The 12,801-nt window shown below is 46.1% G+C and overlaps 1 protein-coding gene across 1 annotated transcript in view; it reads right to left on the minus strand.

Annotated features, from left to right (window-relative positions):
- LOC144803894 (uncharacterized) overlaps positions 1–12,801 on the minus strand; it is a 250,413-nt gene that overhangs the window by 200,623 nt on the left and 36,989 nt on the right. Inside the window, exons 5-7 of the mRNA XM_078671883.1 lie at positions 6,489–6,601; positions 5,916–6,042; positions 1,802–5,401 (exon numbers count right to left, since the gene is read on the minus strand). Of these exons, the coding sequence (XP_078528009.1) occupies positions 1,802–5,401; positions 5,916–6,042; positions 6,489–6,601 (3,840 nt within the window). The remainder of the gene's footprint in view (positions 1–1,801; positions 5,402–5,915; positions 6,043–6,488; positions 6,602–12,801) is intronic.

Here is a 12,801-nt window from a genome sequence, read left to right on the forward strand (position 1 = left end):
AATATTGCTTACCTTAAAATCGATATTCTTGACATCGATATTCTTACTGAAGATATTGCCATATCACAATATTTTGGACCCAATATTTTGGCATGTCGATATTTTTTTCGATATTATGCCTAAATACCATTTTATTTGACTAGAAAAATAATTTCTGTGTCAAGAAATGTCAGGAAAACACTGGTAATGTTGACATCCGCCAAGTGAAGGTGTTGACAAAACTTTCTGACAGATATCTTTGAAGAAATAAAGCAAAAAAGGCAGAGCTAAATGCTTAAAGAGACTGTCACCAGGAGCCAGAAAAAGTAATAAAGGAACTGCCACCTACTGGCCATGATGGGAGGATACTGGTGGGATGTAAGCCCTTAAAGGTACAGAGTGTCTTTTCATATTTGCAGAGCTGCAGCATATGGCGTCGATTCCGATCCGGTAAAAAAAAACATCCGTACGAATCGTATCCGGAGCCGTCTCCGTACGACTCGTACACACGCCGTACGACCCGACGAGTACGATCTGGACCGGGGCATCAGGACGCGATCTGTACGGTCCACGTCAGGTAAGGGCGATTCGTACGGGAAAGCGCACAATCACATACACACCGTACGGTGCGTACCCCCATGATCGCAGGGGTACGGCCCGTACACCCAGCGTACATGGGGTATGACGCGTACCCCCATGATCGCAGGGGTACGGCCCGTACACCCAGCGTACATGGGGTACGGTGCGTACCCCTGCGATCATGGGGGGTACGCACCGTACCCCATGTACGCTGGGTGTACGGGCCGTACCCCTGCGATCATGGGGAGTACGTGCCGTACCCGGGGGGGGGGGGGCGTTCCGTACCTGTTTCAGCGCGAACTCTGCTTTTATGGCTGTTTTCGGCTCTCGTAAAAAAAGGGTCGTACAGTGCGTCCCCGACACGTATCGTACTTGCTGGGTCGTAAAAACCAGCCGCGATGTCGCGTACAGCGGGTTCCGAGGGACAATCGTACGGAGATTAGAGTCGTACGGTCTCTGTATGACTTGTACGGAGTACGGCTCCTGGTACGAATCGTACTTCGTCGTACGTACGGGGTACGTTGCAGGGTACGATTCGTATGGGAAAAACGCTCCGAACGGCTATTCGGAGCGGTTTTTCCCGAATCGGAATCGACCCCTATATGTCTAAATTGTACTTTTACTTCGTCACTATTTTCCTTTAAAAAAGGTTTGTATAAGGATTAATAATACAGCTCCTGCTTATTTTTTCTGGATATATTATCCGCTTTTCAAAATGCAAATTAAAGCAATTGGCTTACATAGCCTTATCAATATGCTGCCAAACACTTTAGTAACTAAAGAGCTTATCCTGGCCACGCTGAAGAAAGACACATATCTACACTTAAGAACATGTATTGCAAAGAAGTGCTCCGGGATCCCCACACATGGGCGAGGCTATTCAGTGCTTATGATTATCAATGGAGATCAATTGAGAGAGAAGTTGGTGTTCAGTTACAAAGCCCAGTATATGTTGTTAGGGAGAAACAGCAGGTGGATGTATGGTTAAAACTAAAAACTGTTGTAAAGAAATGATCAGTTTCATAAAAATAATTCCAATTGGAAAAAAGTATGAGCTACTTAAAGAAAAGACAAAGAAGTTTCACTCCATAAAATATATGGTCATCAAAATTGGTCCCCATGGCCTGACTTCTTGTCAGTGGGCTTTGAAAGTGCAACTTCTTTTACAAACATTAAGAGTTTTGTAATTCAAGTGCTATTGCTCAGCCTGATAATATGAGTGCTGTAAATGTTTTGAACCCACCTGTCGATGCAGTGATTGCTGTGGTTGAAATGGCTGCAGTAGCTGCTGTCGTGGATGCTGCGTTTGTTGTGACAGTTGTTGCCATAGTTGTAGCTGCAGTTGTTGCAGCTGTTGTTGCTACTGTTGTGGCAGCTGTAGAGGCAGAATTTGTTGCAGCAGTTGTCACTGCAGTTGTTACTGTTGTTGCAGGTGTAGTTTCTGCAGTTGTAGCTGCTGTTGTAGCTGCTGTTGTTGCGGCTGTTGTAGCTGCAGTTGTTGCAGCAGTTGTAGCTGCAGTTGTTGCAGCTGTTGTTGCTGCAGTTGTTGCAGGCGTAGTTGCAGCAGTTGTAGCAGCTGTTGTCTCACCAGTTGTAGCTGCAGTTGTTGCAGCAGTTGTTGCAGCTGTTGTAGCTGCTGTTGTTGCAGGTGTAGTCACAGCAGTTGATGCTGTGGTTCCGGCTGTTATTATTGGGGCTGTTGTAGCTGGAGTTTTTGCAGCAGTTGTAGCTAATGTTGTTGCAACTGTTGTTGCAGGTGTAACCACAGCAGTTGATGACGTTGTTCTGGCTGTTGTTATTGGGGCTGTTGTAGATGGAGTTGTTGCAGCAGTTGTAGCTGCAGTTGTTGCAGCTGTTGTAGCTGCAGTTGTTGCACCTGTGGTTGCAGGTGTAGTTGCAGGAGTTGCAGCTGCTGTTGTTGCAGCTGTTGTTGCAGGTGTAGTCACAGCAGTTGATGCATTTGTTCTGGCTGTTGATATTTGGGCTGTTGTGGTTGGAGTTGTTGCAGCAGTTGTAGCTACAGTTGTTGCACCTGTTGTTGCAGGTGTTGTTGCAGCAGTAGTAGCTGCAATTGTTGCAGCTGTTGTAGCTGCAGTTGTTGCACCTGTTGTTGCAGGTGTAGTTGCAGCAGTAGTGGCTGCTGTTGTTGCAGCTGTTGTAGCTGGTGTAGTCATAGCAGTTGATGCAGTTGTTCCGGCTGTTGTTATTGGGGCAGTTGTAGCTGGAGTTGTTGCAAGAGTTGTAGCTGCAGTTGTTGCAGCTGTTGTAGCTACAGTTGTTGCACCTGCTGATGCAGGTGTTGTTGTAGCAATTGTACCTGCTGTTGTTGAAGCTGTTGTTGCAGGTGTAGTGACAGCAGTTGATGCAGTTGTTTCGGCTGTTTTTTTTGGAACTGTTGTTGCAGCAGTTGTAGCTGGTGTTGTTGCACCTGTTTGTGCAGGTGTAGTTGTAGCTGCTGTTGTTGCAGCTGTTGTTGCAGGTGTAGTCACAGCAGTTGATGCAGTTGCTCCTGCTGTTGTTATTGGGCCCATTGTAGCTGGAGTTGTTGCAGCAGTTGTAGCTGCAGTTGTTGCACCTGTGGTTGCAGGTGTAGTTGCAGGAGTTGCAGCTGCTGTTGTTGCAGCTGTTGTTGCAGGTGTAGTCACAGCAGTTGATGCATTTGTTCTGGCTGTTGATATTTGGGCTGTTGTGGTTGGAGTTGTTGCAGCAGTTGTAGCTACAGTTGTTGCACCTGTTGTTGCAGGTGTTGTTGCAGCAGTAGTAGCTGCAATTGTTGCAGCTGTTGTAGCTGCAGTTGTTGCACCTGTTGTTGCAGGTGTAGTTGCAGCAGTAGTGGCTGCTGTTGTTGCAGCTGTTGTAGCTGGTGTAGTCATAGCAGTTGATGCAGTTGTTCCGGCTGTTGTTATTGGGGCAGTTGTAGCTGGAGTTGTTGCAAGAGTTGTAGCTGCAGTTGTTGCAGCTGTTGTAGCTACAGTTGTTGCACCTGCTGATGCAGGTGTTGTTGTAGCAATTGTACCTGCTGTTGTTGAAGCTGTTGTTGCAGGTGTAGTGACAGCAGTTGATGCAGTTGTTTCGGCTGTTTTTTTTGGAACTGTTGTTGCAGCAGTTGTAGCTGCAGTTGTTGCACCTGTTTGTGCAGGTGTAGTTGTAGCTGCTGTTGTTGCAGCTGTTGTTGCAGGTGTAGTCACAGCAGTTGATGCAGTTGCTCCTGCTGTTGTTATTGGGCCCATTGTAGCTGGAGTTGTTGCAGCAGTTGTAGCTGCAGTTGTTGCAGCTGTTGTAGCTGCAGTTATTGCAGATGTTGTTGTAGGTGAAGTTGCAGCAGTTATAGCTGCTGTTGTGGCAGCTGTTGTTGCAGGTGTAGTCACAGCAGTTGATGGAGTTGTTCCAGCTGTTGTTCCAGCAGTTGTAGCTGCTGCTGTTGTAGCTGTTGTTGCAGGTGTAGTCACAGCAGTTGATGCAGTTGTTCTTTCTGTTGATATTGGGGCTGTTGTATCTGGGATTGTTGCAGCAGTTGTAGCTGCAGTTGTTGCAGCTGCAGTTGTTGCACCTGTTGGTGCAGGTGTAGTTGCAGCAGTTGTAGCTGCTGTTGTTGCAGCTGTTGTTGCAGGCATAGTTTCAGCAGTTGATGCAGTTGTTCCGGCTGTTGTTATTGGGGCTGTTGTTGCTGCAGTTGGTGCAGGTGTCATTGCAGCCGTAGTAGCTGCTGTTGTTGCAGCTGTCGTTGCAGTTGTAGTCACAGCAGTTGTTCCTTCTGTTGTAGCTGGAGTTGTTGCAGCAGTTGTAGCTGCAGTTGTTGCACCTGTTGCAGGTGTTGTTGCTGCAGTAGTTGCTGCTGTTGTTGCAGCTGTTGTTGCAGGTGTAGTCACAGCAGTTGATGCAGTTGTTCTGGCTGTTGATATTGGGGCTGTTGTAGCTGGAGTTGTTGCAGCTGTTGTAGCTGCAGTTGTTGCAGCTGCAGTTGTTGGAGCAGTTGTAGCTGCAGTTCTTGCAGCTGTTGTGGCTTCAGTTGTTGCAACTGTTGTTGCAGGTGTAGTTGTAGCAGTTGTAGCTGCTGTTGTTGCAGCTGTTGTTGCAGGTGTAGTCACAGCAGTTAATGCAGTTGTTCCGGCTGTTGTTGCAGCAGTTGTAGCTGCTGCTGTTGGAGCTGTTGTTGCAGGTGTAGTCACAGCAGTTGATGCAGTTGTTCTGGCTGTTGATATTGGGGCTGTTGTAGCTGGAATTGTTGCAGCAGTTGTAGCTGCAGTTGTTGCACCTATTGTTGCCGGTGTAGTTGCAGCAGTTGTAGCTGCTGTTGTTGAAGCTGTTGTTGCAGGCGTAGTTTCAGCAGTTGATGCAGTTGTTCCTTCTGTTGTTATTGGGGCTGTTGTTGCTGCAGTTGTTGCAGGTGTCGTGGCAGCAGTAGTAGCTGCTGTTGTTGCAACGGTTGTTGCAGGTGTAGTCACAGCAGTTGTTCCTGCTGTTGTTATTGGGGCTGCTGTAGCTGGCGTCGTTGCAGCAGTTGTAGCTGCAGTTGATGCAGCTCCAGTTGTTGCACCCGTTGTTGCAGGTGTCGTTGCAGCAGTAGTAACTGCTGTTGTTGCAGCAGCTGTTTTTGCAGGTGTAGTCACAGCAGTTGTTCCTGCTGTTGTTATTGGTGCTGTTGTAGCTGGAGTTGTTTCAGCTGTTGTAGCTGCAGTTGTTGCACCTGTTGTTGCAGGTGTAGTTGCAGAAGTTGTAGCTGCTGTTGTTGCAGCTGTTGTTGCAGGCGTAGTTTCAGCACTTGATGCAGTTGTTCCTTCTGTTGTTATTGGGGCTGTTGTTGCTGCAGTTGTTGCAGGTGTCGTTGCAGCAGTAGTAGCTGCTGTTGTTGCAGCGGTTGTTGCAGGTGTAGTCACAGCAGTTGTTCCTGCTGTTGTTATTGGGGCTATTGTAGCTGGAGTTGCAGCAGTTGTAGCTGCCGTTGATGCAGCTGCAGTTTTTGCATCCGTTGTTGCAGGTGTCGTCGCAGCAGTAGTAGCTGCTGTTGTTGCAGCTGTTTTTGCAGGTGTAGTCACAGCAGTTGTTCCTGCTGTTGTTATTGGGGCTGTTGTAGCTGGAGTTGTTGCAGCAATTGTAGCTGCAGTTGTTGCAGCTGCATTTGTTGCACCTGTTGTTGCAGGTGTTGTTGCAGCAGAAGTAGCTGCTGTTGTTGCAGGTGTAGTCACAGCAGTTGTTCCTGCTGTTGTTATTGGGGCTGTTGTAGCTGGAGTTGTTGCAGCAGTTGTAGCTGCAGTTGTTGCAGCTGTTGTAGCTGCAGTTGTTGCACCTGTTGTTGCAGGTGTCATTGCAGCAGTAGTAGCAGCTGTTGTAGCTGCTGTTGTTGCAGGTGTAGTCACAGCAGTTGATGCTGTGGTTCCGGCTGTTATTATTGGGGCTGTTGTAGCTGGAGTTTTTGCAGCAGTTGTAGCTAATGTTGTTGCAACTGTTGTTGCAGGTGTAACCACAGCAGTTGATGAAGTTGTTCTGGCTGTTGTTATTGGGGCTGTTGTAGATGGAGTTGTTGCAGCAATTGTAGCTGCAGTTGTTTCAGCTGCATTTGTTGCACCTGTTGTTGCAGGTGTTGTTGCAGCAGAAGTAGCTGCTGTTGTTGCAGGTGTAGTCACAGCAGTTGTTCCTGCTGTTGTTATTGGGGCTGTTGTAGCTGGAGTTGTTGCAGCAGTTGTAGCTGCAGTTGTTGCAGCTGTTGTAGCTGCAGTTGTTGCACCTGTTGTTGCAGGTGTCATTGCAGCAGTAGTAGCTGCTGTTGGGGCAGGTGTAGTCACAGCAGTTGTTCCTGCTGTTGTTATTGGGGCTGTTGTAGCTGGAGTTGTTGCAGCAGTTGTAGCTGTAGTTGTTGCAGCTGTTGTAGCTGCAGTTGTTGCACCTGTTGTTGCAGGTGTAGTTGCAGCAGTTGTAGCTGCTGTTATTGCAGCTGTTGTTGCAGGAGTAGTTTCAGCAGTTGATGCAGAGGTTCCGACTGTTGTTATTGGGGCTGTTGTTGCTGCTGATGTTGCAGCTGTAGTTGTAGTCACAAACGGAATTCCTGCGAGCAGTCCAGAAGGGAGGGGGGGGGGGACAAGAAAGGAGAGAATGAGTTCATGTAAAAATGTCAAGCAAGTTCACAATACCGTTATAACCTCAGATGAGAGCCTTGCTCTCTAGAGATCCAGGCCACGGTGCCAGGGACGGCCATGTGGCAGTGTACCACTAGGGATGTGTGGATTCACTATAGTGTTGTCCACTGACTGCTGCTGGGGCCGGGGAGGTGAGCAGACACCATGCCGGATTTACTGAAGTTTTTTTTGGAGCATAAGAATATCTTGATGTATGTGAGGACTAGTTTTACAGTCTTAAGATTATCCTTGCAGGCTCAGCAAGTCTTCGACTCTCTTTTATGATAGTCTTAACACTGCCTTAAGCCTGAAACCCCCTCTTTAAATCTGTCCTCTGGTATTATTTTCTCAATACCGGCATGTTCTGATGAGTTCCCCTGGAGGGAGTCTCACTGGTGAACCTCAAGAGCACAGCTGCCAGTGTGACCGGGCACCAGTAGGTATGGTGCTGCTTCATGGGAAGAGTGGACATATCCTCTTATACCCATGTCTGTCTTTGGTGCAAACATTTCTATTGTGCGTGTATCACTGGTTTGGAAATCTGGGTTCCAGCATTCGTAAAGCCTTTGATTGGGTAAATCAGTGGGTTTGTGAGTGCTAAAACCCTTTTTTAAATGTATTAAACCTGTAAAATCATTAATATTTTACCATCAATTCGAAGGAGGTGGTAACACATTCACAAAGTGGATAGGATTCCCAGGGGACCAGTTCCCATGTGAGAATGTTTACAGAAATTCTTTTTAGGGAGTAGGCGGTGGTTCACAGGACTACTGCTTATTAATAAGAAAAATTGTAAAATCTTTGGGGCTGATTCACAGAACTAACTTAAGACAAAATCCTAAACTTACTACTTTTGGTATTCACAGAAGTTAGGATTTTGTCTTAAAACAGACTTAAGACAGAATCCTAACTTAAGTCTGTCTTAAGACAAAATCCTAACTTCTGTGAATACCAAAAGTAGTAAGTTTAGGATTTTGTCTTAAGTTAGTTCTGTGAATCGGGCCCAATCTTTTTTTCTTAAACACATTTCGTTTTTCCTAAAGGAAAACTGTCTGGTTTGAAATAAAAGAAGTTTGCTTGATTAAAAAGAAGTCACAAACATGATGGTCTGCTGAACGCAGCAAGTCACCTTCCCTGTGATTGTAGCCAACCATATTGGGTCACAATTTGTGCCTGATTTCATGCATTGTAATGTTAGGTCGAATTGCAACCCACTACGATTCTGTAGCTTGGGAACTGACTTATAGTACATAGGTCGGTTCACAAAATACAAATGCATTCTGTAGAAGACGGTGCACAAGCCACTTTTATGGAATCCATTTTAGTATAATTGTTATTAGTCGTAATTTACAATTTTCTATTTTGAATCTTTGTCCATTAGGTCCTTGTAGCAGTTATTACCTGTCGATGTTTATAAGGTGGGCTCTCGCCTGTATCTGCACTGACTCGGTATTGGTGTAATGCTTGTGCCTTTAGAGCACAACATGTCTTCAAATGACCCCATTGTGCTGAGCACAGGTACAGACTAGACTCATGAAACTTGGCACAGCAATCACTGCTCGGTCTTTTAAGCCATGTTCTGTGATGGTCATAGCTGCCAACTTTTCACCAAACTTACATGTGACATTCTATGGTTTCAGACTGCTTGTAAGAGGCATTCTACTGTCAAATGTGCTTGAATCAGAATAGCAAGCAGTTTTGTAGGTGAATATGAATGTAGATATAATAATAGAAGTACCCTAGTGAGTGGTGGGTAACAGTCTAGTACATATCTCCACACATAAATACATGTATGCATAATTTTATGTAAATCGTCTATATATGAAAAGACTATTTTTTCATATACAACGTCATCAGATACATTAGTAAAGAGATATAACCATCACTTACAATTAAGGAGGCTCGCCTTATTGAAACAAATGATGTAAAACTACTTGCCCTACGACTGCAGTAGTGCGGTGTGAGCGTGTGGGTGTTCTTCCATGTCGCAGCATGACATATCTTCTCCAGAGGAATGCCTGCAATCAGAGCATCTGAGGTAGACACTGCCCAGGTTCAGTTTGCCTTTGCTCCTGCTGAGAGTGGTTTGCCAGCTTTGGTATGGCAAAACTGTATGATGGCAGGTTGCTTTCATGACTGCCGTACCTTGAGTAAAGAGTCTGTAAGAGACCAACAGCTGATCAATGTTCCGGAATTGTTTGGTACGATGGAGATAGAATTTAAGACAACGTTTAATGTCCAAGGTGTGGAGAGACCTTTCAGCTGGAGATGCCGGATTTGGGAAAAAAGAATGAACTATGATAGGGTAATTGAGATGAAATTGGGATGGAACCAAGGTGATGACCTTGGGTCTGTTGTTTCATCAGTGAAACGCAAGAACGGTTCCTGTGTTGCGAAAGCCTGAATTTCGCCGACTCTTCTCGTTGAAGTGAGAGCTAACAGCAAAGCGACCTTCGATGTGAGAAATTTCAGATCTTCCTTGTGAATGGGCTCGAATAGAGGCTTCATAAGCTGCGAAAGAACCACGTTGCGATACCATTCTGGGGGAGGAGCTCTACTGGGGGGAAAGCTCTGAACAATCTGTTCATGACCTGTTTGACTATTCTAGTGGAATAGAGAGAGCGAGAGAATGTGTGGAGCGTCTGTACCTTGAAATTGCGGCTTGGTGAACCTTTAAACACGCATGGAACCAATCCTAATCTAGCTAGCGACAGCAAGGAGGGCAGAATCTGTTTAGGTGATACTTCCAATGGATGCAGGTTAGACTGTTGACAAAATGAACAGAATCACTTTCATTTTAATTTATGTCTTGTTTGTAGTTTCCGCTCGTTCCTTGGATAACATCTCCCTACAATCCTGAGGGATGTCTAATCCCTGGAATTCACTGAATTCAGGAGCCACGCCGGCAATTGGGGAGAGGCTGGCTCCAGGTGTAGTATCTGGCCATTGTTCCTTCTCAAGAGTGTTTGAATGTTCAGTAGGTGGATGGGATTGGACTCTGACAGCAGCAGGAGCTGCACAAACCAATGCTGTCTGAGCTATTTGGGAGCTATTAGAATGAGGCAACGGTGCTCCATTTTATCTTGTTGAGAATCCTTGGTTTCAGAGGGAAGGGGGGAAAAAGTTATGCATAAATCCAGGATCAGCTCATTGAAAGGGCCTTCCCCCACAACCCTGGGAGTGGGTATCGACTGGCTTAGAACTGGCATTTGGCGTTCTTGTCTGCCACAAAGAGATCCAATGCTGGCCACGTCCAAAACCTTTGATTGAACCTTCGGCCAAAAAGATGTAGGCCAGGGATGGCGTCTCAAGACCGCTGCTTTGGCTACTTGGCAGAAACCTGGGGCAGCCATGTCCGTCGCGCAATCTATATTCTCCAGGGAGGCGTACTCACCCTCCTGGAAGATCTTTCTTGCTTCCGTCTTTTTGTCTGTAGGCATCAAGCCACTAGGCTGCTGACATCAGACCACGCATGGAACCAATCCTAATCTAGCTAGCGACAGCAAGTAGGGCAGAATCTGTTTAGGTGATACTTCCAATGGATGCATGTTAGACTGTTGACAAAATGAACAGAATCACTTTCATTTTAATTTATGTCTTGTTTGTAGCTTCCGCTTGTGCCTTGGATAAAATCTCCCTACAATCCTGAGGGATGTCTAATCCCTGGAACTCACTGAATTCAGGAGCCACGCCGGCAATTGGAGAGAGGCTGGCTCCAGGTGTAGTATCTGGCCATTGTTCCTTCTCAAGAGTGTTTGAATGTTCAGTAGGTGGATGGGATTGGACTCTGACAGCAGCAGGAGCTGCACAAACCAATGCTGTCTGAGCTATTTGGGAGCTATTAGAATGAGGCAACGGTGCTCCATTTTATCTTGTTGAGAATCCTTGGTTTCAGAGGGAAGGGGGTAAAAAGTTATGCATAAATCCCGGATCAGCTCATTGAAAGGGCATTCCCCCATGACCCTGGGAGCGGGTATCGACTGGCATAGAACTGGTTTTCCCCACCGTGAGAATATTTTGTCCAGCTCCAACCGATCCAGTTTCTACTCCTGGCAACTTTCTCTGGTACTGCTGAGAGTGTCCGCTAAGATGTTGTTCACTCCTGACAGGTGCTCTGTTTTCAGAAATATTTTGTCTGCTGTGAGCCAGTTCCAAAGGTCTTGGGCTTCCTGAGATAGAGTTAGCGACCTTGTACCCCCTTGCTGGTTAATGTAATACCTGTTGGTCGTATTGTCTGTATGGACCAGCAAGGAGGCTCCTGCTATGCGTTGATTTCTGTAGCACTGACCACCTCCCTCAGATTTGCAGGTCCTGCTAGTGGCTACCCCAGCCCATAAAGGAGGCATCGGTCGTGATGACGAAGTCTGGTACTGGAGTCAAGAATGTGAGGCATTTTGACAGATGAGATATTTTAGACCACCATGCTAACATTTCTAGCATCCTTTGGGTAATGCTGATCAAGACTTCGATTGGATCCATTGCAGTTGGAGTTCCTCTTGCAGTGGCCTCATCTTCAGTCATGCCTGTGGGACCAGGTTTATCGCAGAAGAGATCAAGACTAATAGCGACTTTTACAGATGCACTAAAATGGACTTTCTTTTGGAAATATTAAGAGCCAAGTTTGTCAACCTTCGCTGCCTGTCTTGTGATAGATAGGCTTTGTTTTTGTTTATATTCAGGTTGACTCCCAAAAACATTATTGTTTGACCTGGGATAGTGGAGGATTTTGGATAATTCACTACGAGGCCCATTCTATGAACAGTTAGAGGCAAGCCTTGGTTGCTTTAGCAGCTTGCTACGGTGTTGAGGCTTTTAGCAGTCCGTTGTCTAGCTAGGGGATTACCTGATGACCTTGTTTTCTGAATGTGGCTGCCACAAGGGCGAGACATTTGGTGAATATCCAAGGAGATGACTTGAAGCCAAATGGGAGGACTCTGAACTGGTAATGGGTACTAGCTACGGTGAAGCAGAGATATTTGTGATGTTTGGGATGCATGGGAATGTTGAAATACGCATCTTGTAAGTCTATAAGTCTAGTAAGAGGTCATGTAATTTCCGTTGTTTAGGACATGTATGATGTCGGAGAGAGAGTAATTATACCGAAAGAATGTTTGTGTAGGAATTTGTTTAGTATCCTGAGGTCTAGGATGGGTCTACATTCCTTTGTTTTCTTTTGTCGAAAGAAAAAACAGGAGTAGAATCTCATGCCCTCCTGAGAACAATGGACCTTTTCTATCACACTCTTGGTAAGTATTATTAGGGCTTTTTTACTCAATAAGTGAAGACAAGGTGGCAGCGCCCCCTTTGGAGGGTTACTTGGTGGTCTCTGCACAAACTCAAGGGTATACTCATTTGTACAACGTTATATCTTTCCATTGAGGAAGGTAGTTGGAAATATTTGCGGTCACATGAGGGGAAGTAGTGGATGTAGCTGGTACCTGGGCTAGGTCACTTTTTATGACCTGCACATCGACCAGGTGGAAAGGAGGGCAGGGGTAGCTTGCAGCGCAGACCTTGTTTGTTGTAAGCTTCTAAGGGTGGTTGATGGTACGCATGATGTTGGTGGGTGGGTCTATATTGGGATTGAAAGGGTTGATATTGTTGAGATCATTGATAACCCCCTCTGTTGATAGAAAGACCTCTTCCTCGAGCCCCCCGGAAGGGCTACTTCTTAAAATGAAGGGTGCCTAGAGACCTAGTGGTGTCATTGTACGTCTTTATCGCCAGTAGTGTGTCATCTATATGTTTTCCAACCAAAGTTTCTCCATCATAGGCCACGTCCAAAACCTTTGATTGAACCTTTGGCCAAAAAGATGTAGGCCAGGAATGGCATCTCAAGACCGCTGCTTTAGCTACTGGGCAGAAACCTGGGGCAGCCATGTCCGTCGCGCAATCTATATTCTCCAGGGAGGCGTACTCACCCTCCTGGAAGATCTTTCTTGCTCCTGCCTTTTTGTCTGTAGGCATCAAGCCACTAGGCTGCTGACATCGGACCATATTTGTAGGTCGCTAGTGAGTTGCCTGCTCGAACTGTGATGGCAGACATGAGGGAGAATCTCTTCCCTCTGTTGTCTAAATGCCTGCTGTAGTATTGCATTCAGGCAGGAAATGTATAAACAATGGATTTATT

Source organism: Lissotriton helveticus, chromosome 1_2, assembly GCF_964261635.1.
Source record: "Lissotriton helveticus chromosome 1_2, aLisHel1.1, whole genome shotgun sequence".
Classification (NCBI taxonomy): Eukaryota; Metazoa; Chordata; class Amphibia; order Caudata; family Salamandridae; genus Lissotriton; species Lissotriton helveticus.